Genomic DNA, 25237 nt, shown 5'->3' on the forward strand with positions numbered 1-25237 from the left:
TACTCGATACCATCTACTGCATCTTGCCTATGCCGTTCGGCCATCACTCATTCATATATTTTTATGTACATTCTTATTCATTCCTTTACACTTGTGTGTGTATAAGGTGGTTGTTGTGAAATTGTTAGGTTAGATTACTTGTTAGATATTACTGTTGTATATTATGGTTGGAACTAGAAGCACAAGCATTTCGCTACACTCGCATTAACATCTGCTAACCATGTGTATGTGACAAATAAAATTTGATATTCCATGTGTAACTCTGTGTTGTGTCGAACTGCGTTGCTTTATCTTGGCCAGGTCACAGTTGCAAATGAGAACTTGTTCTCAACCAGCCTACCTGGTTAAATAAAGGTGAAATAAAAAAATCTAACAAATGATCCACAATCCATAGTTAAGTCTGTACAGTGAAATAACTATGCCCCCAATGCAATTCTAAAGTCTAATACATCCAGTGTGATTTCAACAGATTTTTATCAAATTAACCTATTGTAATTTGTTGATTTTATATAACAACATTCCAACCTCTATTCAATAATGGCATAATTCTACTATTTGTATTCATTTGCATCACTGTCAATGACACTTTTATTTTTAAGGCTAACCGCAAAGTCCACTATTGTAGCTAATCCTCATTGTGGCTAGCTTCACATAGATGGATCCAACCACCATTAATAAAATAAGAACTGTTTTATAAATTAGGGTTATTTTAGATGATGACACCATACCTGAGCTCCCTCAGTAAAATGTATCCTGTCCGTATTGGGCTTTCTACTGCCGATCGCTAAATTATCTTGATGATTATGATCACACTTCCTTATTTCAAATATTATGGCGACACTATACCAAAGATGACTTTGTATGGTTTAGATACTTGGGAACCAAGCTCGAGTTATCAGTGTTGCCTGTCGCCAGGACTTGTTGAAATATCTTCACTCCTAGAAAAAAAACCTCCAGGTGTCCGTCATAACTGTCAATGTGTATATATATATATATATATATATATATATATATATATATATATATATATATATATATATATATATATTTAATTACAGGGGGAAGTTTGGAAAAAAATGAATTCAGTCCCCATCGTCCTCTGGAAAAACCGACATTCGGGGGAAAAAAATACATAATCAACGTTCTCTAGTAATATTAGTCCCGTGCGAATATAGCTACAATATTCTTCATGGGCCTGGGGGTGTATATGAACTAGGGTTGGGCGATGTCTGGAATGACACATTGTCCCATCGACCTGTCCAAACGTTGATATATGATTGTTTTGTATATTTTTTACCAGGGGCAGGGGGAGCGCATCAGTTAACGGTCTGTAATGCAGCCTGTTTCATGCACGAACCACCGATTAAAGTCTAATCATTAGACTACAATGTGGAAATCATCTTACCAATGTATTTTCTTGTGTGCAAATAAATACATATAAACCAATCATATGGTGATATGTGGTACTGATAACTTTGAATTGTGATTTGTAATCAAACGTTGTAGGCCTGCAGGGTGATACGAGACCCTTTCAATGGTGATTTTGGACAATTAGAACATAGATCGAGTTTGCATGTTCAACATAGAAGACATCACTGGGCAGTGCTCTTGGGAGAGCTAAGCAAACAGTCATACTCAGTGCTCAACAACGGGCAAGTGCAGAACTCAAATCCTTCCTACTATAAATAGTAGTCATACTCAGTGCACAACAGCGGACCAGCGCAGAGCTCACATCCCACCTACTATAAATATTCTAAATAGTAGGTAGGATGTGAGGTCTGCGCTGGCCTGCTGTTGTGCACTGAGTTTGACTGTTTGCTTAGCTCTCCCAAGAACACTGCCCAGTGTAATTGGAGATGATTCACTTGGCTCTGTCATTTCCTCACATGGTCTCTGCTATCCTTGCTACGCAGACGACACACAATTAATCTTCTCCTTTCCCCCTTCTGTTAACCAGGTGGCGAATCGCATCTCTGCATGTCTGGCAGACATATCAGTGTGGATGACGGATCACCACCTCAAGCTGAACGTTGGCAAGACGGAGCTGCTCTTCCTCCCGGGGAAGGACTGCCCGTTCCATGATCTCGCCATCACGGTTGACAACTCCATTGTGTCCTCCTCCCAGAGTGCTAAGAGCCTTGGCATGACCCTGGACAACACCCTGTCGTTCTCCGCTAACATCAAGGTGGTGACCCGATCCTGTAGGTTCATGCTCTACAACATTCGCAGGGTACGACCCTGCCTTACACAGGAAGCGGCGCAGGTCCTAATCCAGGCACTTGTCATCTCCCGTCTGGATTACTGCAACTCGCTTTTGGCGGGGCTCCCTGCCTGTGCCATTAAACCCCTACAACTCATCCAGAACGCCGCAGCCCGTATGGTGTTCAACCTTCCCAAGTTCTCTCACGTCTCCCCGCTCCTCCGCACACTCCACTGGCTTCCAGTTGAAGCTCGCATCTGCTACAAGACCATGGTGCTTGCCTACGGAGCTGTGAGGGGAACGGCACCTCCGTACCTTCAGGCTCTGATCAGTCCCAACACCCAAAGAAGGGCACTGCGTTCATCCACCTCTGGCCTTCTCGCCTCCCTACCTCTGCGGAAGCACAGTTCCCGCTCAGCCCAGTCAAAACTGTTCGCTGCTCTGGCACCCCAATGGTGGAACAAGCTCCCTCACGACGCCAGGACAGCGGAGTCAATCACCACCTTCCAGAGACACCTGAAACCCCACCTCTTTAAGGAATACCTGGGATAGGATTAAGTAATCCTTCTAACCCCCCCCCCCCCCCCAAAAGAAGATATAGATGTACTATTGTAAAGTGGTTGTTCCACTGGATATCATAAGGTGAATGCACCAATTTGTAAGTCGCTCTGGATAAGAGCGTCTGCTAAATGACATAAATGTAAATGTAAATGATTACCCACTGGCATGGTGGAGAGGGAATGACGGTCGATTTCCGCTCTTTGCCAACATCGCCCTCAAATACCTTTGCATCTACACGTCTGAACGTGTTTTCAGTAGGCCTATAGTAGGCAATATTGTTACCCATCTCTGCAGTCTATTAAACTAGAAAAGGCAAACATGATTGTGTTCCTTGCCAGAAACCTTTAGGCAGGTTAATATATAATGAAAATAAAAATAGGCCGAATGGTTCTTCATTGTTCTTCATTGCTTCATTCTTCATTGCTATTGATTGTGGATGACAAAACATGAAAAAAGGCCATAAATGCACTCACAACAAATGTAATAACTGAGCATGAATACAAACTGAGCAAAAGTGATATGAAAAGAACAGGGTCACATTCATTAGGCACCAAATGGAAGAAAAGTTACTAAAACAAGGACTTGGATTTTGCTGCAGTGGGCTAAATCAGGATCACACAGAGTGTTTCTTGGTACTCTTCTACAAATCTACTTTGAAACAACAGAGTTATGTTTTGGGGCAGCAGGTAGCCTAGCGTTTAGAGCGTTGGGCCAGTAACCAAAAGGTTGCTGGATCGAATCCCCGAGCTGACAAGGTAAAAATCTGTCGTTCTTCCCCTGAACAAGGCAGTTCCCAGGTGGGCCATCATTGTAAATAAGAATTTGTTCTTAACTGACTTGCCTGGTTAAATAAAGGTTAAAATATGTATATACAACTCACAAACATGGTTAAGGGCTTAAAAAAATGACACCTGTCAGCTATATGATATCAGCGTTGCACACTCTTGTCATTTCTCAACCAGCTTCATGAGGTAGTCAATTGGAATGCATTTCAATTAACAGGTGTGCCCTGTTAATTTGTGAAATTTCTTTCCTTCTTAATGCGTTTGAGCCAATCAGTTGTGTTGTGACAAGGTAGGGGTGGTATACAGAAGATAGCCCTGTTTGGTAAAATACCAAGTCCATATTATGGCAAGAACAGCTCAAATAAGTGAAGAGAAACAACAGTCCGTCATTACTTTAAGACATGATGGTCAGTAAATATTGAACATTTTAAGAACTTTGAAAGTTCTTCAAGTGCAGTCGCAAAAAACCATCAAGCTCTATGATGAAACTGTCTGTCATGAGGACCGCCACAGGAAAGGAAGACCCAGAGTTACCTCTGCTGCAGAGGTTAAGTTCATTAGAGTTACAGCCTCAAAAATTGCAGCCCAAATAAATACTTCACAGAATTCAAGTAAGAGACACATCTCAACATCAACTGTTTAGAGGAGACTGTGTGAATCATATCAAATCAAATGACATTTTATTAATCACATGCGCCGAATCCAACAGCTGTAGACCTTACAGTGAAATGCTTATTTACAAGCCCCTAACCAACAATGCTGTTAAAAAAAATATGAATAAGAAATAAATGTAACAAGTAGTTTTCCCGTTAAGGGAAGGGCTGATTTCAAGAGCAGCAGTAGAATAACAATAGCAAGACTATATACAGTCTATGTAATTGAGGTAATATGTACATGTAGGTAGAGTTTTTAAAGTGACTATTCATAAATAATAACAGAGGGTAGCAGCGGCGTAAAGGGGGGGGGGAGCAATACAATTAGTCTGGGTAGCCATTTGATTAGATGTTCAGGAGTCTTATGGCTTGGGGGTAGAAGCTGTTTAGAAGCCTTTTGGACCTAGACTTTGCGCTCCGGTATCGCTTGCGGTAGCAGAGAGAACAGTCTATGACTAGGGTGGCTGGAGTCTTTGACAATTTTTAGGGCCATCCTCTGACACCGCCTGGTATAGAGGTCCTGGATGGCAGGAAGCTTGGCCACACACGCACTACACTCTGTAGTGCCTTGCAGTTGGAGGCTGAGCATTTGCCATACCAGGCAGTGATGCAACCAGTCAGGATGCTCTCGATGGTGCAGCTGTAGAACCTTTTGAGGATCTGAGGACCCATGCTAAATCTTTTCAGTCTCCTGAGGGGGAGTATGTTTTCTTGTGCCCTCTTCGCGACTGTCTTGGTGTGCTTGGACCATGTTAGTTTGTTGGTGATGTGGACACCAAGGAACTTGACGCTCTCAACCTGCTCCACTACAGCCCCGTCGATGAGAATGGGGGCGTGCTCTGTCCTCCTTTTCCTGTAGTCCACAATCATTTCCTTTGTCTTGATCACGTTGAGGGAGATGTTGTTGTCCTGGCATCACATGGCCAGGTCTCTGACCTCCTCCCTATAGGCTGTCTCGTCATTGTCGGTGATCAGGCCTACCACTGTTGTGTCATTGGCAAACTTCATGATGGTGTTGGAGTCGTACCTGGCCGTGCAGTCGTGAGTGAACAGGGAGTACAGGAGGGGGCTGAGCACGCACCCCTGAGGGGCCCCTTTGTTGAGGATCAACGTGGCGGATGTGTTGTTACCTACCCTTATCACCTGGGGGCGGCCTGTCAAGATGTCCAGGATCCAGTTGCAGAGGGAGGTGTTTAGTCCCAGGGTCCTTAACTTATTGATGAGTTTTGAGGGCACTATGGTGTTGAATGCTGAGCTGTAGTCAATGAATAGCATTTTCACATAGTTGTTCCTTTTGTCCAGGTGGGAAAGGGCAGTGTGGAGTGCAATAGAGATTGCATCATCTGTGGATTTGTTAGGGCGATATGCAAATTGGAGTGGGTCTAGGTTTTCTGGGATAATGGTGTTGATGTGAACCATGACCAGCCTTTCAAAACACTTCATGGCTACAGACGTAGCCGGATCGGTAGTCATTTAGGCAGGTTACCTTAGTGTTCTTGGGCACATGGACTATGGTGGTCTGCTTAAAACATGTTGGTATTATAGACTCGGACAGGGAGAGGTTGAAAATGTCAGTGCAGACACTTGCCAGTTGGTCAGCACATGCTCGCAGTATATGTCCTGGTAATCCATCTTGAGCCTGCGGCCTTGTGAATGTTGACCTGTTTAAAGTTCTTACTCACATCAGCTGCGGAGAGTGTGAGCACACAGTCGTCCAGAACAGCTGGTGCTCTCATTCATGTTTCAGTTTTATTTGCCTCGAAGCGAGCATGGAAGTGGTTTAGCTCGTCTGGTTGCACTACCTAATGAATATGACCCAGGTATTTTTAGCCCTCCTCTTGACCTCCTTCATTTCCCCTCTCCTATACCAGCAGCAGCCAGTATCTTCTCTGCGTCAACCCCCATCTCATCGATGGCCCCATTGAGAGCCTGCAGCATGGTAGTGAAGGAACGACCGGCTGAGCGGGCGTGCCTGGGCATGGCCATCTCCACCAGCCGGGTCGTGTTTGTGGTCAACTCCTTCTCTGCCGCTGCCAGCCGAAGCTTTACTTCCCCCTGAGTGACTTCAACCGACAGGTTACACGTCCGCAGGGCTTTGAGTCGTGCTGGGTCCACGTGGCGTTGCCATGCCAACCGCCCCACAGACTCGTCGTCCAGACAAAGCGAGGCCCTGGCCTTGGTGAGGATCCTCACACCCACTCTGGCGTCCACCATGGAGGCCACCAGGGGCACAGGGATGGCCGACACCCCTCCAGATAGTGACGCGGCCGCCCAGACCAGGGCCTTGAAGGCGTCCCTCTTCTGAGTGACCAGGACTGGGAAGAGAGTGGGCAGAGCCAGGAGGAGGGCGTGGGCCCGGATCTCTGGGAGGTCCCTCTCCATCTCCTCCAGGAGTCCTGGGAAGTCAAGTTTCTCCAGACAGGAGGGCCTCACTAGGAACACCTTAGGCAGGGCCACCCCCTGGGCCTTCATCAACTCCAGGCTGGCATTCCGCCTCTCCTCCAGACCCTTTTCTGTGTCCTTCTCTGAGGCCAGCAGGGCGAAGTACACAGTGTCCCTCTGCACAGAGCGGGCTTCCAGGAACACTGCCACGCTGTTGGCCTGGAGACTCTGTGTGAATGCCATGACCACCACGTTGTACCGCAGGAACTTCACCCGTTCCATGTACCCTTCTGGGTCAAAGGGTGAGGCTGCGGGGGTGGGCGGCAAGTCCCAGAGCCTGAAGTCAGGGTGCTTGGGGTTGGGATAGATGGCCATCTCCTCTGGGGGAGTGGGGCAGGGGGACAGGGCGGCTCCTTCATCCTCAGGCCCCAGGCCGCGGAGGGCATTGATGAATGCAGACTTCTCGGGCCCCCGCTCTCCTGCCACGGCCAGGTTGATCCGGCTGATCAGGAGGTCCTCCACAGCATCCTTAACATCTGACAGCTTGTTGTTCTCGATGGACTCTTTGAGAGTCTCCAGGAGGTTTAGGCTGTGAGATACAACATCCGCCGCCATGGCTGTGAGAGAGGATGGTCATTAGCATAGAACAACACACAGGAACACACACACACATCTTAATAGTGGAGGATTATATTTCTTGGGCACGTAATGGATCAATTCAATTGATAAGTGATTGGCTGTTATGTCTACTCAGTTTAATACTGAGGTATTTATTAGTCTCTGAATAGAAGGCAAGAACAAACGCTAACATACAGTGCAGCCCTCGAGGACCTGGAATCACAATCCTTTACTGCTTAATCAACACAACAACACAGTATTTTAACACATTTCATCAGATTAAATGTATTTAGCAGAATACAAATGTAACAAATTGGTCTAATGACAGGATTGAATAAGTGGTAAGTGTTGTGTTAACAAACACACGATCTTAGCTCCAACTAACTGTCTGGTCTACAGTACAAATGTATGCTACTGCCTATGCCTTACCTTTGACCTGGATGAAAAAAACCTAAGGGCAGACCTTAAAAGGGCAGACCTTAAAAGGGAAATACATCATTATCCAATGATCAATAGCAGATATATCCTCAATACAAGTGAAGTGTGCTGACTGTCTGCTAGATCTATTTACAGGCTCTGTACTGTGAGTGGAACATTGTAATCCTGTAATCCCACCCTTAATCCAGAATGAGTGTGAGCACATTCTGTACACACAACACACATGACAAAGTCCATGATGCTCACACTGACAAATGGCAGGTGATGTCATCTGTAAATGAGCAGTTAACAGCAAAGGGACATGTTTCTTATCTTCATTTTCTTTTCATCCAAACTTGAGGAATAACACAGGTGTTTGTGCGTGGGTTTGTTCTGTAGCTCTTTAAGAATTCCTTGATTGTAACAGGCTAGTTTCTCCTCTTCAACACGTTTCACAGTTTGGTATTAAAACGAAGAAGTAGGGTGTAACTCAGTTACATTTTTTATGTTTCACTTTCAAGATAATGCTCTCATTTACTCTATCGATACTTAGTCAGAGGTGAGTTTCCAACCAGGGCCTCATGCCTCGATATCCATGAAAATAGCAGTTCTATGATACACAACAACTTCCTTCAGTACTAAAGAAACAGCCACACAACACAACCAGATTTCCAGTGTGAAAGAGACTTGTAGTGTCCATTTCTTGCCACTGTAACTCACACACACACCTCTTTGTGTTTTGTGTTCAGAGGAAACCATGCAAGAAACCTCTGCCGACATCTGAGGACTTCAGGGTTCATTTTCAACATCTGCCTTCCAATCAGAGCCTGTTGTTCTGTCTTCACTTACACTAGCAGATGGTTGAGATCACCTTAAATCAGTTTCCTTTTCTGATAAATGAATATTATGATAAAAAAAGCTTGAACTGAGAATGGGTTTAGAAGTGGGCTTGTAAGTACTGTAGCTTTGCAGTTATCATGTCAAATGGAATGTCTCTATCTAGTGGTTGTTTAAAGGATATGATCTTGAACAGATACATCATGTTGAATGAACTGGATTAGTTCTATAGAAAACCTCTACTGTTCTCTACAGTCACACTATCTGTATAATCACTGTCGAATACAATTTGTGGAGATGGAAAAATAGACATCCAACTTCTGACGCCATGTGTTACAGAGGAGGCTGAGGAACTATAGGAGGACATGATCTTTGTAATGGCTGGAATGGAATTAATGGAACAGAGTCATACACCTGGTTTCCATATGTTTGATACCATTCCATCCCTTCCTTTCCAGTCATTACAATGAGCCCGTCCTCCTATAGCTCCTCCCACCAGCCTCCTCTGATGTGTCAATATGTAGACGGGACACCATAGTGTTAGTTTTAGGATTGTCGTTACCAAGATAAGACCGTATATTGATACAGAGCATTATGGGTACTGTAGTAAGCCTACATCATGCTACAAGAGAGTTAAAACATATTTTTTAAAAACAAACAATTTTATACATTTATAAACAGTAATTTAAATGGCACTGACACATCTGAGCTATCTTTTTTGCAGGTGCGTGGTAACAGTTGGATAAGATGAGAAAAAAGAAGGAACCCGCACACTGCTCTTGATAGTATCACTGATCTTTAATAAGCTTTACGCATCAGCCTCACAGCCTCCGTCAGAGCTTTTGTGAGTTTTTTAAACTAGCACCCTTATGTAGACCTAGCTCCACCCACATCCGTTCCATCCCTCGAATGGGGTTGCAGGCGAAGGAAAAACAAATCAGTGCTACCAAATATAACAATATGCATTTCATAAATATTTCAATAAAGTGTATACATAAAATGTATTAAACACGTCTGTAAAACCACAATGAGACCATCACCTACCGAGCAAGTTTTCATAAATCATTGGGTACAGTGTAAGAAAATCATCAGAGTAATCTGAAATAAGGGCATAATTCATTTTCAAATTTACAACATAACATACATAGGCATTTCATAATTAAGACCTTTAGGAAGTAATGTCTGGAGGGTGAAAATCCAAAAACATTCTCTTTTGCTCAGAGTATTATTTATCTCACCTCCCCTGTCTGATATCTTGACTTTCTCTATGCCACAAATATAAAGGTAGAAATGTCATGTTTTAGGTCATTAAAATGTACTGCGACTGTATAATCCCTGTTTCTCCTAGTTGAACTTTTATGTTCACTGATTCTCTATTTGAGAGAACGAGAGGTTTTACCTACATAGCACAGCCCACATGGACATTTAATAATGTAGATAACATGGGTGGTGGAGCGCGTAATAATGTAATTTATTTGGAACCGTTTTCCTGTATGTGGGTGGCAGAAATATTCACACTTCATCATATTATTGCACTGTGCGCAACCTCTGCATTTATAGCTACCATTTGGTAAAGGGCGTAAAAGAGCCTGGCTGATTTTCTTGTGGCTTGCAGTTGGCATGGACCAATTTATCGCGTAGATTCCGACCTCTCTTATACACAATAAATGGTGGATTCTCAAATTCAGCAGGTAAACCTGAGTATGTGGATTAAACATGCTAGTGTTTCTTGACTGCATCTTCAAAGTATATGTAGTTGTGAACATTACAGAGTGTTCTTTAGCTCTAGCGTTTTTTTTGTAGCAGTTCATCTCGTGTTTTCCCCAATGCCAAATTAAGAGCTTCATCCACACATTGTGTAGAATAGACTCTTCTTAGAAACCTATTGCGCATCTCCGCTGCTTTTTCTAGATAGTCCTCTGTGGAGTGGCATATACAGCGCAGTCTGAAAAACTGGCTTCTTGGAAGTCCTCTTTTTAATGGCTCAGGGTGGAAGCTGTCCTCCTGTAATATAATATTTCTGTCCGTTTCTTTTCTATATAGTGTTGTAAACATGTTTCCATTTGATTTCTCAATCCATATATCGAGGTAATGAACACGTTTAGTGTCACATTCAATAGTGGATTTGAGATTGGGGTCAATGTCATTGAGTAATGCCATAAAGTCTGACAGCTCTTTTCCCGTTCCTCCCCATATGCAAAAAAATGTCATCAATATATCGGTAGCACTTCAAGACTTTATTCAAAAATTTATTTTTGTTTTCATTATTAACAAAACGGTCGTCAAAAATACCCACATAAAGGTTAGCATAGCTCGGAGCGAATGTGGAGCCCATCGATGTTCCATTCGTTTGGAGATAGTATTCATCATCAAACCTGAAATAGTTATACAAAACATATTCAGCTAGTTCTAGAATAATGTTTGTTGTTGGGTATTAGTTAGTATCTCTGTCTCTCAAATAGTGAGCTAGAGCTGCCAGCCCCAGACTGTTCTCCATTTTGTTTATCTTTCGTCCCCAGCCTCGAACTCAGGCCCTGTGTGTAGTTAACTAACCCTCTCTGCCCATTCATTGCCATTTTACCTGTTGTTGTTGTCTTAGCTGATTAGCTGTTGTTGTCTTACCTGTTGTTGTCTTATCTAGCTCTCCCAATCAACACCTGTGATTGCTTTATGCCTCGCTTTGTCTCTCTCTAATGTCAATATGCCTTGTATACTGTTGTTATCATTGTTTTAGTTCACTGCGGAGCCCCTAGTGCCACTCAACAGGCCTCAGATACCTCTTTTGTTCCACCTCCCACACATGCGGTGACCTCACCCAGCATAACTAGTGCTTCCAGAGATGCAACCTCTCTTATTGTCACTCAATGCCTAGGTTTACCTCCACTGTAGCCGCACCCTACCATACCCCTGTCTGTACATTATGCCCTGAATCTATCCTACCATGCCCAGAAATCTGCTCCTTTTATTCTCTGTCCCCAACGCACTAGACGACCAGTTTGAAATCTGTTAATCGTACCCTCATCCTACTCCTCCTCTGTTCTTCAAGTGAATTCTCGTGACAAGGTTAACCCAGGCCCTACGTGTCAATAGGCGCTCTCATTTGTTGACTTCTGTAACCGTAAAAGCCTTGCTTTCATGCATGTTAACATTAGAAGCCTCCTCCCTAAATTTGTTTTACTCACTGCTTTAGCACACTCCGCCAATCCTGATGTCTTTGCTGTGTCTGAATCCTGGCTTAAGAAGGCCACCAAAAAATTCTGAGATTTCCATCCCCAACTACAACATTTTCCGTCAAGATAGAACTGCCAAAGGGGGAGGATTTGCAATCTACTGCAGAGATAGCCTGCAAAGTTCTGTCATACTTTCCAGGTCTATGCCCAAACAGTTCGAACTTCTAATTAAAACAATGAATCTCTCCCTCAGCTCCCAGCTGTGTACTGGAAACCATATGTGAATGGGCACCCTCATAGATATTATCCTGACCAACTTAACCTCCAAATACACCTCTGCTGTTTTCAATCAGGATCTCAACGATCACTGCCTCATTGCCTGCACCCGCTATGGGTCCGCGGTCAAACAACCACCCCTCATCACTGTCAAACACTCCCTAAAACACTTCTGCGAGCAGGCCTTTCTAATCGACCTGGCCCGGGTATCCTGGAAGGATATTGACCTCATCCCGTCAGTAGAGGATGCCTGGTCGTTCTTTAAAAGTAATTTCCTCACCATCTTAAATAAGCATGCCCCTTTCAAAAAATTTAAACTAAGAATAAATAAAAAACTGACCAGCACAAAAACATCCTGTGGCCGACTGCACTAGCATTGAATAGTCCCCGCGATATGCAACTGTTCAGGGAAGTCAGGAGCCAGTACACACAGTCAGTTAGGAAAGCAAAGGCTAGCTTTTTCAAACAGAAATTTGCATCCATTTGCAACTAACTCCAAACATTTCTGGGACACTGTAAAGTCCATGGAGAATAAGAGCACCTCCTCCCAGCTGCCCACTGCACTGAGGATAGGAAACATTGTCACCACTGGTAAATCCACGATAATCGAAAATTTCAATAAGCATTTCTCTACGGCTGGCCATGCTTTCCTCCTGGCTACCCCAACCCCGGCCAACAGCTCCGCACCCCCCGCAGCTACTTGCCCAAGCCTCCCCAGCTTCTCCTTCACCCAAATCCAGATAGCAGATGTTCTGAAAGAGCTGCAAAAGCTGGAACTGTACAAATCAGCTGGGCTAGACAATCTGGACTGTCTCTTTCTAAAATTATCAGCCGCCAATGTTGCAACCCTTATTACCAGTCTGTTCAACCTCTCTTTCATATCGTCCGAGATCCCTAAAGATTGGAAAGCTGCCGCGGTCATCCCCCTCTTCAAAGAGGCTGACACTCTAGACCCAAACTGTTATAGACCTATATCCATCCTACCCTGCCTTTCTAAATTCTTCGAAAGCCAAGTTAACAAACAGATCACTGACCATTTCGAATCCCACCGCACCTTCTCCCCTGTGCAATATGGTTTCCGAGCTGGTCATGGGTGCACCTCAGCCACGCTCAAGGTACTAAACGATATCATAACCGCCATCGATAAAAGACAGTACTGCGCAGCCATGTTCATCGACCTGGCCAAGGCTTTTGACTCTGTCAATCACCGCATTCTTATCAGCAGACTCAACAGCCTTGGTTTCTCAAATGACTGCCTCGCCTGATTCACCAACTACTTCTCAGATAAAGTTCAGTGTGTCAAATCGGAGGGCCTGTTGTCCGGACCTCTGGCAGTCTCTATGGGGGTACCACATGGTTCAATTATTGGGCCGACTCTTTCTCTGTATATATCAACGATGTCGCTCTTGCTGCGGGTGATTCCCTGATCCACTTCTACACAGACAACATCATTCTGTATACATCTGGCCCTTCTTTGGACACAGTGCTAACAAACCTCCAAACGAGCTTCAATGCCATACAACACTCCTTCTGTGCCCTCCGACTGCTCTTAAACGCTAGTAAAACTAAATGCATGCTTTTCAACCGATCATTGCCAGCACCCGCCTGCCCGACTAGCATCAATTACTCTGGACGGTTCTGACTTAGAATAAATGGACAACTACAAATACCTAGTTGTCTGGCTAGACTGTAAACTCTCCTTACAAACTCATATTAAACATCTCCAATCCAAAATGAAATCTAGAATTGGCTTCCTATTTCGCAACAAAGCCTCCTTCACTCATGCTGCCAAACATACCCTTGTAAAACTGACTATCCTACCGATCCTCGACTTCGGCGATGTCATTTACAAAATAGCCTCGAACACTCTACTCAGCAAACTGAATGCAGTCTATCACAGTGCCATCTGTTTTGTCACCAAAGCCCCATACACCACCTACCACTGCGACCAGTATGCTCTCGTCGGATGGCCCTCGCTACATATTCGTCGCCGTCCCCAAAGCCCACACCTCCCTTGGCCACCTTTCCTTCCAGTTCTCTGCTGCCAATGACCGGAACGAATTGCAAAAATCGCTGGAGTTGGAGACTTATATCACCCTCACTAACTTTAAGCATCAGCTATCTGAGCAGCTTACAGATCGCTGTAGCTGTACACCACCCATCTGTAAATAGCCCATCCAATCTACCTACCTCATCCCCATATTGTTTTTATTCACTTTTTTGCTCTTTTGCACACCAGTATTTCTACTTGCACATCATCATCTGCACATCTATCACTCCAGTGTTAATTTGCTAAATTGTAATTACTTCGCTACTATGGCCTATTTATTGCCTTACCTCCTCACATCATTTGCATACACTGTATATAGACTTTTTCTATTGTTTTATTGACTGTATTTTTGTTTATTCCATGTGTAACTCTGTGTTGTTGTTTGTGTCACACTGTTTTGCTTTATCTTGGCCAAGTCTCAGTTGTAAATGACAACTTGTTCTCAACTGGCCTACCTGGTTAAATATAGGTGAAATAAATAAATAAATAAAAAATTGGTGAGATCTTGTTTATGAAGTCTATAGAGTCTTGGGCTAGGTCTACATAGGGGTGCTATCGTTCTCTCAAACAGAGAATCAGTGAACATGCACATTCAATTAGGAGAAACGACAGGGATTATACAGTCGCAGTACATTTTAATGACCTAAAACATGACATTTCTACCTTTATATTTTGTGGCATAGAGAAAGTTAAGATATTAGACAGGGGAGGTGATATTAATAATACTCTGAGCAAAAGAGAATGTTTTTGGATTTTCACCCTCCAGACATTATTTCCTAAAGGACTTAATGATGAAATGCCTATGTATGTTATGTTGTGAATTTGAAAATGAATTATGCCCCTATTTCAGATTACTCTGACGTTTTTCTTACACTGTACCCAATGATTTATGAAAACTTGCTCGGTGGGTGATGGTCTCATTGTGGTTTTACAGACGTGTTTAATACGTTTTATGTACACACTTTATTCGAATATTTATGAAATGCATATTGTTATATTTGGTAGCACTGATTTGTTTTTCCTTCGCCTCCAACCCCATTCAATGCATGGAACAGATGTGGGTGGAGCTAGGTCTACATAAGGGTGCTAGTTTAAAAAACTCACATAAGCTTATTAAAGATCAGTGATACTATCAAGAGCAGTGTGCGGGTTCCTTCCTTTTTGTCATACATTTATAAATACACACAACCATCAAAAGTAAGGTAGTGCCTCAATATATAGGTTTAGGGTTAAATCAAAATGCAAAAACATGGTTTGACCTCTACTTCTCCAAACCATGTCTTTGTCAGTCCTTCCCCATGGTGACACAAAACAGAATCATTGCAAAAGTAACATATTAACTTCCTTAAATATTTATAGCCCTCCCACAAATACTTGTTTCACACAGGGCAGAAAAGGGCTGAAAAATAAAGAAGTACCAAAACTATTACCTACAGTAGTTTCAGTTAAACAAAGTCTCTGTATCATCATAAAACATTCAGTCTGGAATATGAGAAAACACAGCAGTGCTGTATAGTAGAAGCCATAGTACTGTGTGCTATCTCCCACATTTCTAGACAAAATTGCTGTGTCACTCTCCACCAATAATAGCCTTGACATTGGAGTAAAGCGCTGTATCTTCATCTGTCTCTCGTACTGGCGTACCATTCTCTTTCTCCACGTCCTTCCCTATCATCTCCTCCCCTTTCTCCCCTTCCACCTCTTCCATCACACCACTCCCCTCTCCACCATCTTTTCCCCCCTCGTTCTTCTTCTCTCGTTTGATTTCGACGTAGTCTGACTCTGTGGTAGTGGTCTTCTTCTCTGCCTCCTCAGGAGTCTTCTTCTTCAGTAGGGAGTAGTTGATACTGGCGTAGTCCACCTCTTTTGGTTCTTCCCCTGGGGCAGAGTGTCCCGCAGCTCCACTGGTCTGGAGCTGTCCGTTTTAGTTCCCTCCCTCAGCTCCACCTGCAGATATGTCTGTTCGCCAATCACTGGAGTACATTACATAAATCACTGTGTTAGGAGTTTTTTGTTAGCTTGGTTGTCCCAGACCTGTTCATGTTGTCTTGTAAACTCCTGTTGGCATGTCAATACTAACTGAATGTTGGTAAAGCTGAATAAAGAAAAAAACAGATACTGCACCTGTTGGTCTTCACATGCCACCATCTCCAGGTTCGTGAAAGGGCTTTTGGAGTCTAAGTCCTTTGGGTCCTCTCTTTGCGTCTAAGGAAAATATTCCAATTGAAATTACTCAATAACTGTATTTTGGAGGGGTTAGCAAGCACTTCCATTACAATATGGTGAAAGGCATTGGCACTTTTGACAATTAATCTGATGTTCTTGATAGGAAATATAGATATGTAAGACAATTTGCAATTGATTTTTAAAACAACATACTCAGTGAATAGTATCTGTAGGACAGTAACAGAATGCATGTACTTTTTATATTTTCCTGTCAAACACAGGAAGATACAACTGATGGTGGCTGAGAAGGCTGAACCAATCGCAAATGCAGCAATCAGTGGTGGGTCCGACAGCATAGCCAAGATTTCTTTAGGTACTTCCTCTATAAAGAGAATAACCCATGTATGATTTTAGAAGTGGCTCAGAATACTAAGAATCCTCTGAAGAAAAAAGCATATTTTCTCAATCAAAGCATGTACAGTCATGGCCAAAACCTTTGAGAATGACACAAATATTAATTTCCACAAAGTCTGCTGCCTCAGTTTGTATGATGGCAATTTGCATATACTCCAGAATGTTATGAAGAGTGATAAGATGAATTGCAATTAATTGCAAAGTCCCTCTTTGCCATGCAAATGAACTGAATCCCCCCCAAAATGTCCACTGCATTTCAGCCCTGCCACAAAAGGACCAGCTGACATGTGAGTGTTGACAAGGACAAGGCTGGAGATCACTCTGTCATGCTGATTGAGTTTGAATAACAGACTGGAAGCTTCAAAAGGAGGCTGGTGCTTGATATCATTGTTCTTCCTCTGTCAGCCATGGTTACCTGCAAGGAAACACGTGCCATCATCATTGCTTTGCACAAAAAGGGCATCACAGGCAAGGATATTGCTGCCAGTAAGATTGCACCTAAATCAACCATTTATCGGATCATCAAGAACCTCAAGGAGAGCGGTTCAATTGTTGTGAAGAAAACTTCAAGGCACCCAAGAAAGTCCAGCAAGCGCCAGGACCATCTCCTAAAGTTGATTCAGCTGTGGGATCGGGGCACCACTAGTAGAGAGCTTGCTCAGGAATGGCAGCAGGCATTTGTGAGTGCATCTGTACGCACAGTGAGGCGAAAACTTTTGGAGGATGGCCTGGTGTCAAGAAGGGCAGCAAAGAAGCCACTTCTCTCCAGGAAAAACATCAGGGACAGACTGATATTCTGTAAAAGGTACAGGGATTGGACTGCTGAGGACTGGGGTAAAGTCATTTTCTCTGATGAATCCCCTTTCCGATTGTTTGGAGCATCCGGAAAAAGCTTGTCCGGAGAAGACAAGGTGAGCGCTACCATCAGTCCTGTGTCATGCCAACAGTAAAGCATCCTGAGACCATTCATGTGTGGGGTTGCTTCTCAGCCAAGGGAGTGGGCTCACTCACAATTTTGCCTAAGAACACAGCCATGTATAAAGAATGATACCAACACATCCTCCGAGAGCAACTTCTCCCAACCATCCAGGAACAGTTTGGTGACGAACAATGCCTTTTCCAGTATGATGGAGCACCTTGCCATATGGCAAAAGTGATAAGTGGCTCGGGGAACAAAACATCGATATTTTGGGTCCATGGCCAGGAAACTCCCCAGACCTTAATCCCATTGAGAACTTGTGGTCAATCCTCAAGAGGCGGGTGGACAAACAAAAACCCACAAATTCTGACAAACTCCAAGCATTGATTATGCAAGAATGGGCTGCCATCAGTCAGGATGTGGCCCAGAAATTAATTGACAGCATGCCAGGGCAGATTGCAGAGGTCTTGAAAAAGAAGGTTCAACACTGCAAATATTGACTCTGCAACAACTTCATGTAATTGTCAATAAAAGCCTTTGACACTTATGAAATGCTTGTAATTATACTTCAGTATTCCATAGTAACATCTGACAAAAATATCTAAAGACACTGAAGCAGCAAACTTTGTGGAAATTAATATTTGTGTCAATCTCCAAACTTTTGGCCACGACTCTACATCCTATTTGTTGTATTCATATTGGGTGGGACTGGAAAGCGTTGGCTCTCTAACAAAGTATCTTAACTTATATTTTTACATCCATACTTTTCTTATTATTCTTTTAGGGTGACTTGCAGCTTCTCTCTCACTCTGCCCACTTAATTTCTGCTGAAGCACAAGGTCAGATAATGTACAGTACTTACTTGTCACATTCAATTTCAGTGTCTTCTTGGTGGTGACGCTGCCGTTGAAGGTCACCAGACACGTGACCTTGGTACCGTGATACTTAGCTGAGGGGGTAAAGGTCAAAGTTGAGAAGTGGGTTGTTGTGACGCTGGTCAGAGCCTCTCTCTTCTGTATGGTTGTGTTTTCTCGGAGCTCAGTCATGTTGTCTCCTGTCCCTCTCCATGTCCATGTGATGTGAGGAGGGGTTCCAGAGCAGATCCCTGGGGCGGTGCAGGTCAGAGTGGCTGATTTTCCCTCTGTCAGAGTAGGAGTCAACATGGAGGGCTCCTGGGTCAGAGCTGAACACAGAAAATACAAACCCAGAAGTGAATTTGTATGTACCAGACATCAGAGAAACATAATCAGACCGATGTTAATCTGCTCCAAATAATGCACCAAAAATTCCCCCATTATTTATAAAAAAGCAGACTTTGGAAAGGGAGACTTGGGGAGGGGATCTTTGCATTTGTGAATTGGAGGTATGTACCTGTATGTTACAGTCAGTGTACACATTTAACTGTACCTGTCACAGTGTACATAGTCATGCTGTACCTGTTACTGTGATTTTCTGTGGGTCTGTAAATGGTCCTCCTATCATTCTGAATTGATACTGTCCAGCATCATTCTCTTTGATGTCGTTGATGATCACGCTACAGTTCCCCTTTGTCAGGTCTGTCTCCAGTAGAGACACTCTATGTTTAGAACCCTCCTGAGCTTCAGAGGGATTTTTGGATTGGAAAATGATATGATTATCCTTTTCACGTTTGCCATTTGCAGGGTATTTGTACCATACTGCTGCGTTCGGCTTGACACTATCAAGGTGATTGAAAGTACATGAAATAACAGCACATAGGCCAGTCTGTGCTGTTATTTCTTCTGGACTGAAGATGATGCTGTTTGTGTTTGCAGCTGATGGAGCTGCTGCTGGAGGGGCCTGTCCTGATGGAGGGAAATGAATAGTCATGAGTAATATAGGAAGCACCTGGATACTACTTCAGTTGTCCGTAACATTTTTGATGATACAGATTCAATTTAGATTAAAGTGGGTTTTAATTGCCTTACCACTACAACTACCACATGTATACAAATAGTAATGATTTCAATATTGACAATACTTTAATGATAAAAGGGACCCTACTTCGACATGTTGCTCTCTCTCTCAGAGAGAAGAGTAGAGCTGCCCAGATGAGGACCCACATCCTGCCTCCACTGCCTCGATTAATCAACCACAACACCAGAGTGTATCCTCTTTCACCTCTTTCTATGGTCTTCTTGTCTGTGTCCACAGGTCTGGAGCACAGAAAGAGTATACATATGACCATATATACCTCTGTGATTAATTATGATTGATTGTGCACAAAATTGAGTTGTTTCCACGCCACCATGCGTCGTGCGTAATGATCATGTGAGATGAAATGTGTATGTTTTTTGAATTGAGCGCTCAGTTTTCACCTGATGATGATCCGTTTCGGATCGAAACGTTTTCAATTAAGCGTGAATTGGGATCTTCAACAGTGTGCGGGCCTTCTCGTTCTTTACTATGACCATAACAATTCATCCCATTGCCAGCTGTGTAATGAGAAAACATTGGCATTCCTAACATCTGACATTAAGTTTCCATGACACGTTTATGATTGTTACAACCTTCTTAGCACCTTTTTTCAACTGTAATTGAATGCATGGAGAGTAGATATCAAATTCCTAGGAAAGCTTTATTTTACCCTAGTTGTCTGGAATTTATTTAGAAACTACATGGTAATGGAGTAATTACATACTTTTTACATAAGTCACATGGGGAGTCATTGTAACAATCAAAGTAACAATTGTTTCTACCAAGAACTAAGGAGTTACTAGTTCTGTTAAATCATTCCAAGTTATGTCCAGAGTTGCCAATTTTTTCCAAGCACTTTAAAAAATATGTATTTATTTTTGCCATGCAAAGAATAAGACTGAATCAGCACATTACCTCTCTCTCTGTGCTCTCTCTTCCTGTTGACTGTGAACTGGAAGAAAAATGGAAGAAGAAAATGAAAGAAGTTTGGACCCACTGAGACTCTTCCTAGAGCTGGTCGCCCTGTCAAATCGGGGGAGAAGGGCCTTGGTCAGGGAGGTGATCAAGAACCCGATGGTCACTGTGACAGAGCTCCAGAGTTCCTCTGTGGAAATGGGAGAACCTTCCAGAGGGACAACCATCTCTGCAGCACTCCACCAATCAGATCTTTATGGTAGAGTGGCCAGACGTGTGCCTCAGTAAAAGGCAGGCACATGACAGCTCCCTTGGAGTTTGGCAAAAGGCACCTAAAGGACTCTAACAACATGAGAAACAAGATTATCTGGTCTGATGAAACCAAGATTTAACTCTTTTGCCTGAATGTCAAGCGTCACGTCTGGAGAAAACCTGGCACTATCCCTATGGTGAAGCATGGTGGTGGCAGCATCATGCTGTGGGGATGTTTTTCAGTGGCATGGACTGGGAAACTAGTCATGATCGAGGGAAAAATGAATGGAACAAAGTACAGAGATTCTTGATGAACATCTGCTCCTGAGCGCTCAGGACCTCAGACTGGGGTGAAGGTTCACCTTCCAACAGGACAATGACCTTAAGCACACAGCCAAGCCAACACAGGAGTGGCTTCAGGACAAGTCTCTAAATGTCCTTGAGTGGTCCAGCCAGAGGCCGGATTTTAACCCATTCGAAAATCTCTGGAGAGACCTGATAACAGCTGTGCAGCGACGCTCCCCATCCAACCTGACAGAGCTTGAGAGGATCTGCAGAGAAGAGTGGGAGAAACTCCCCAAATTAGGTGTGCCAAGCTTGTAGCATCATACCCAAGAAGACTTGAGGCTGTAATTGCTGCCAAAGGAGCTTCAACAAAGTATTGAGGAAATGGTCTGAATACTTATGTAAATGTGATATTTCAGATTTTTATGTTTAATACATCTTCAAACTTTTCTAAAAACCTGTTTTTGCTTTGTCATTATGGTCTATTGTCTGTAGATTGATGGGGAAAAAACTATTTAATCCATATTAGAATAAGGCTGTAACGTAACAAAATGTGTAAAAAGTCAAGGGGTCTGAATTCTTTCCGAATGCACTGCATACTTCTTGCAGAGCTGTTGTGAAGTAAGTGGTCAAGGAAGTGAGTTTGTGTTTACACTGGACATTCTGCCCCTCCCGCCCCCACCTATCGTCCACCAATCATGTCAATGCGGAGCTATTTGGAGCCCTATGCATTGTTACAAGATTGTGGCGGTGCATGGCTATGCGGTATGGAACTACATTTGGCCTCTGCATGCCTCCGGGGGCTCCACAATTGCATCACACCATCCATATGGCGCCTCCGACCACATTTCCAGATAAAGCATAAATTGTCTTTTAAAGGCGCTTCATGGTCAGAGTCTGCATTGGCCGTGCAGCATTTACAGTGATATGGCCTCTGCAGAAGTCAGGGCGTTTATACTTCTTGCTCTTTGTGGAGCAGCACAGAGCTGTTGTGAAGGAAGTTGTCAAGGAAGTGAGTTTGTGTTTATACAGAACCTCGCACCACACCTACCGTCAGCCAATCATGTCAATGCGTAGCTATGTGGCGCCCTCTGCATTGTTACAAAATGTGGGAGGCACACAGCAATGTGGTATGGAGCTCGATTTAGCCTCTGCATGCTTCAGGGGTTCCGCAATTGCGCCACACTCTCCATATGAAGCCGACCCCATTTTCAGATCAAGCATAAATTGGCTTTTAGAAAGCAATAGCTCCACCACTGGTGTTTAAATGAAAAGGCACCTGCACCTGAAAAGGAACCGCTTCGCGGTTACAATGTAGCCAAGCTGTCTGTATGCGCCTATCATGTCAATGTTCCTAGCTCCAACAGTACAGTAGTAAACTCAGCATAAAAAGATTTGGCAAAATCAAAAGTAACAGTCAGTATCTGGTGTGGCCACTAGCTGCATTAAGTACTACAGTGCATCTCCTCCTCATGGACTGCACCAGATTTGCCAGTTCTTGCTGTGAGATGTTACCCCACTCTTCCACCAAGGCACCTGCAAGTTCCCGGACATTTCTGGGGGGAATGGCCCTAGCCCTCACCCTCCGATCCAACAGGTCCCAGATGTGCTCAATGGGATTGAGATCCGGGCTCTTCGCTGGCCATGGAAGAACACTGACATTCCTATCTTGAAGGAAATCACGCACAGAATGAGCAGTATGGCTGGTGGCATCCTCCTCCCTCATGCTGGAGGGTCATGTCAGGATGAGGCTGCAGGAAGGGTTTCACATGAGGGAGGAGGATGTCTTCTCTGTAACGGACAGTGTTGAGATTGCCTGCAATGACAACAAGCTCAGTCCGATGATGCTGTGACACACCGCCCCAGACCGTGACGTACCCTCCACCTCCAAATCGATCCTGCTCCAGAGTACAGGCCTCGGTGTAACGCTCATTCCTTCGACAATAAACGCAAATCCGACCATCACCCCTGGTGAGACAAAACCGCGACTAATCAGTGAACAGCACTTTTTGCCAGTCCTGTCTGGTCCAGCGACGGTGGGTTTGTGCCCATAGGCGACGTTGTTGCCAGTGATGTCTGGTGAGGACCTGCCTTACAACAGGCCTACAAGCCCTCAGTCCAGCCTCTCTCAGCCTATTCTGATCACTGATGGAGGGATTGTGCGTTCCTGGTGTAACTCAGGCAGTTGTTGTTGCTATCCTGTACCTGTCCCGCAGGTGTGTTGTTCAGATGTACCGATCCTGTGCAGGTGTTGTTACACGTGGTCTGCCACTGCGAGGACAATCAGCTGTCCGTCCTGTCTCCCTGTAGCGCTTTCTTAGGCGTCTCACAGTTTGGACATTGCAATTTATTGCCCTGGCCACATCTGCAGTCCTCATGCCTCCTTGCAGCATGCATAAGGCACGTTCACGCAGATGAACAGGGACCCAGGGCATCTTTCTTTTGGTGTTTTTCAGAGTCAGTAGAAAGGCCTCTTTAGTGTCCTAAGTTTTCATAACTGTGACCTTAATTGCCTACCGTATGTAAGCTGTTAGTGTCTTAACGAACGATCCACAGGTGCATGTTCATTAATTGTTTGTGGGTCATTGACCAAGCATGGAAAACTGTGTTTAAACACTTTACAATGAAGATCTGTGAAGTTATTTGGATTTTTAAGAGTTATCTTTGAAAGACAGGGTCCTGAAAAAGGGGCGTTTCTTTTTTTGCTGAGTTTATACTGTATACTGTATACTGTGTTCTCCACATGTACAGCCATTCATTTTTTCCGGTGGACCTTCAGACGAGTCTTGTGAGGCCTGTGGGCATCAAAGAACAAAACAACCGACGTACATGTTTGTGAGAGGCTCATCTTTCCGTAGAGGGGTCATGATCGTTTTTTTATAGGCCAAACCGCGGGGCCGCAGACATCGACTCTAGGGGTAACCCCTTAGAGTAAGGCATGGTCTCAAAAACCTTTCTAAGCATCCGTGGGGTCTACCACCAGGACCACATGTACTTCACTGAAGCTGCGTTTCACTTTCTCACTTTTGTCTTTCCTGCAAGAGTTTTGTCTTTCTTGCATCTCTTCCAAAATAAGTCTGCCATGTACTGGACTTCCTTCCAACACTGTCTTATGTACATGTCTGTTCTTTGAAAGAGTCCAGCGGGTAGGACATGTTTCGAATTTAACATTAAAATGTGATTTGGGGTGAGGGCTTACACTGGTTTCCAGGCGCCTCTCGGTGTCAGCCACTCGTCTCTGCCTTGGCAAAATGTCAGTGTTCTCATCGAACAACATTGGAACATTGCATATTGGCCACAAATGTTTGGAAACTTGTACGCTCATTGGCTATGTACTTGAGCACTGAATGACTGTCTGTCCAGAACACCAAGTCATCCAGCTTCAGCTGTAGCTCTGTGCACAGCATCTTGTCTACCTTCACACTCAGTACTGCAGCAGCCAGCTCCATGTGAGGGATGGTCATCTGCTTCAGAGGTGCTACTCTGGCCTTCCCCATGACAAGAGATACATGAACATCACCCCTTTGATTCATCAGGTCTCACATAGTTTACTGTTCCATAACCTTACTCACTGGAATCTGAGAAATGGTGCAGTTGAGCTTGAGTGAGTGGGTAGAATTCCTCTACATATGTGGTGTTGGTCTTTGACGGTAACATGAAAGGTAAATGTGTCTGTCGCCACACAACACTGCACTCCCAATGCTCTTTCAATGGGGAGTTTGTCTTTGTCCAAATTCAACTATTTAATCTCTTTATCAGCTTCTGAGTTGGAGGATAGTACAGTTCGGCTATTGCTCACCCACATGGAGAGATGGAATCCTCCTTTATGACAAGCTGTGATCTCTTTGGCAAGTTGCACTGCCTCGTCTTCACTGGAAACTTCAGGCAGTCGTCAACATACAAATTATATCTGATTGTGTCAACAACTTCCAGATGACAACATTCATCTGCAGTCTTCTTTAGTGCATAGCTTGCACAGCTCGGTGACGAGGCAGCTCCAAACAAATGTGATACTCAACAGGTGAGAGTTTAGTGTCACCTACACACCACCATAGGAACCTCAGGAAATCAACATCATTGTGATTCCTTTACCTGGTGAAACATTGCTTGCACGTCATATGTCATTGCTACAGGCTCCTGGCGGAATCGTGTGAGCACACCTACAAGACTGGGCCTTAAAGAATCTCTGAGTTCACTGGGGTGCCCTTGTATGTACACAGTCAAAACAACTCATTGTCCCCTTTTTGGGTGATATAACCCATGGTGTGGAATATACCATACTTTACCATCTGTACGCTCTAGCTGCTCTTCTGGCAATCTCTCAGCCTACCCCTCGCCAATGACATCAGAGAGGAAACCTTTCTATTCGTCATGGAAGTGTTCATTTCTCTTTCAGGTTTAG

At 43.9% G+C, this 25237-nt stretch overlaps 2 protein-coding genes across 2 annotated transcripts; both read right to left on the reverse strand.

The window, feature by feature from the left end:
* Positions 1 to 5984: 5984 nt before the first annotated feature.
* LOC115164924 (interferon-inducible GTPase 5-like) lies at positions 5985 to 7786 on the reverse strand. Its single transcript, XM_029717851.1, has 2 exons — positions 7629 to 7786; positions 5985 to 7198 (listed from the first exon to the last, which is right to left on the reverse strand). The coding sequence occupies exon 2, from the start codon at positions 7194 to 7196 to the stop codon at positions 6048 to 6050; it is 1149 nt and encodes a 382-aa protein (XP_029573711.1). The 5' UTR covers positions 7197 to 7198; positions 7629 to 7786; the 3' UTR covers positions 5985 to 6047.
* A 7107-nt stretch (positions 7787 to 14893) lies between these two features.
* LOC115165497 (myeloid cell surface antigen CD33-like) lies at positions 14894 to 24332 on the reverse strand. The gene is made up of 5 exons (XM_029718665.1): positions 24155 to 24332; positions 18885 to 19046; positions 18311 to 18631; positions 16074 to 16154; positions 14894 to 15922 (listed from the first exon to the last, which is right to left on the reverse strand). The coding sequence occupies exons 1-4, from the start codon at positions 24330 to 24332 to the stop codon at positions 16084 to 16086; spliced, it is 732 nt and encodes a 243-aa protein (XP_029574525.1). The 3' UTR covers positions 14894 to 15922; positions 16074 to 16083.
* Positions 24333 to 25237: the final 905 nt, after the last annotated feature.

This window comes from Salmo trutta, chromosome 3, assembly GCF_901001165.1.
Source record: "Salmo trutta chromosome 3, fSalTru1.1, whole genome shotgun sequence".
Lineage (NCBI taxonomy): Eukaryota > Metazoa > Chordata > Actinopteri > Salmoniformes > Salmonidae > Salmo > Salmo trutta.

What these genes read in the sequence shown, in the direction of transcription:
- LOC115165497 (XM_029718665.1), bottom strand. Translation starts at nt 24,332, where the DNA reads ATGGGGAAGGCCAGAGTAGCACCTCTGAAGCAGATGACCATCCCTCAC. An exon ending in CAAGTACATAGCCAATGAGC is followed by an intron (nt 19,047 to 24,154) that starts GTACAAGTTTCC and finishes ATCCCTCTGAAG; the next exon opens with CTCAGGAGGGTTCTAAACAT. An exon ending in ACTGAAATTGAATGTGACAA is followed by an intron (nt 16,155 to 18,310) that starts GTAAGTACTGTA and finishes TATTTTCCTTAG; the next exon opens with ACGCAAAGAGAGGACCCAAA.
- LOC115164924 (XM_029717851.1), bottom strand. Translation starts at nt 7,196, where the DNA reads ATGGCGGCGGATGTTGTATCTCACAGCCTAAACCTCCTGGAGACTCTC.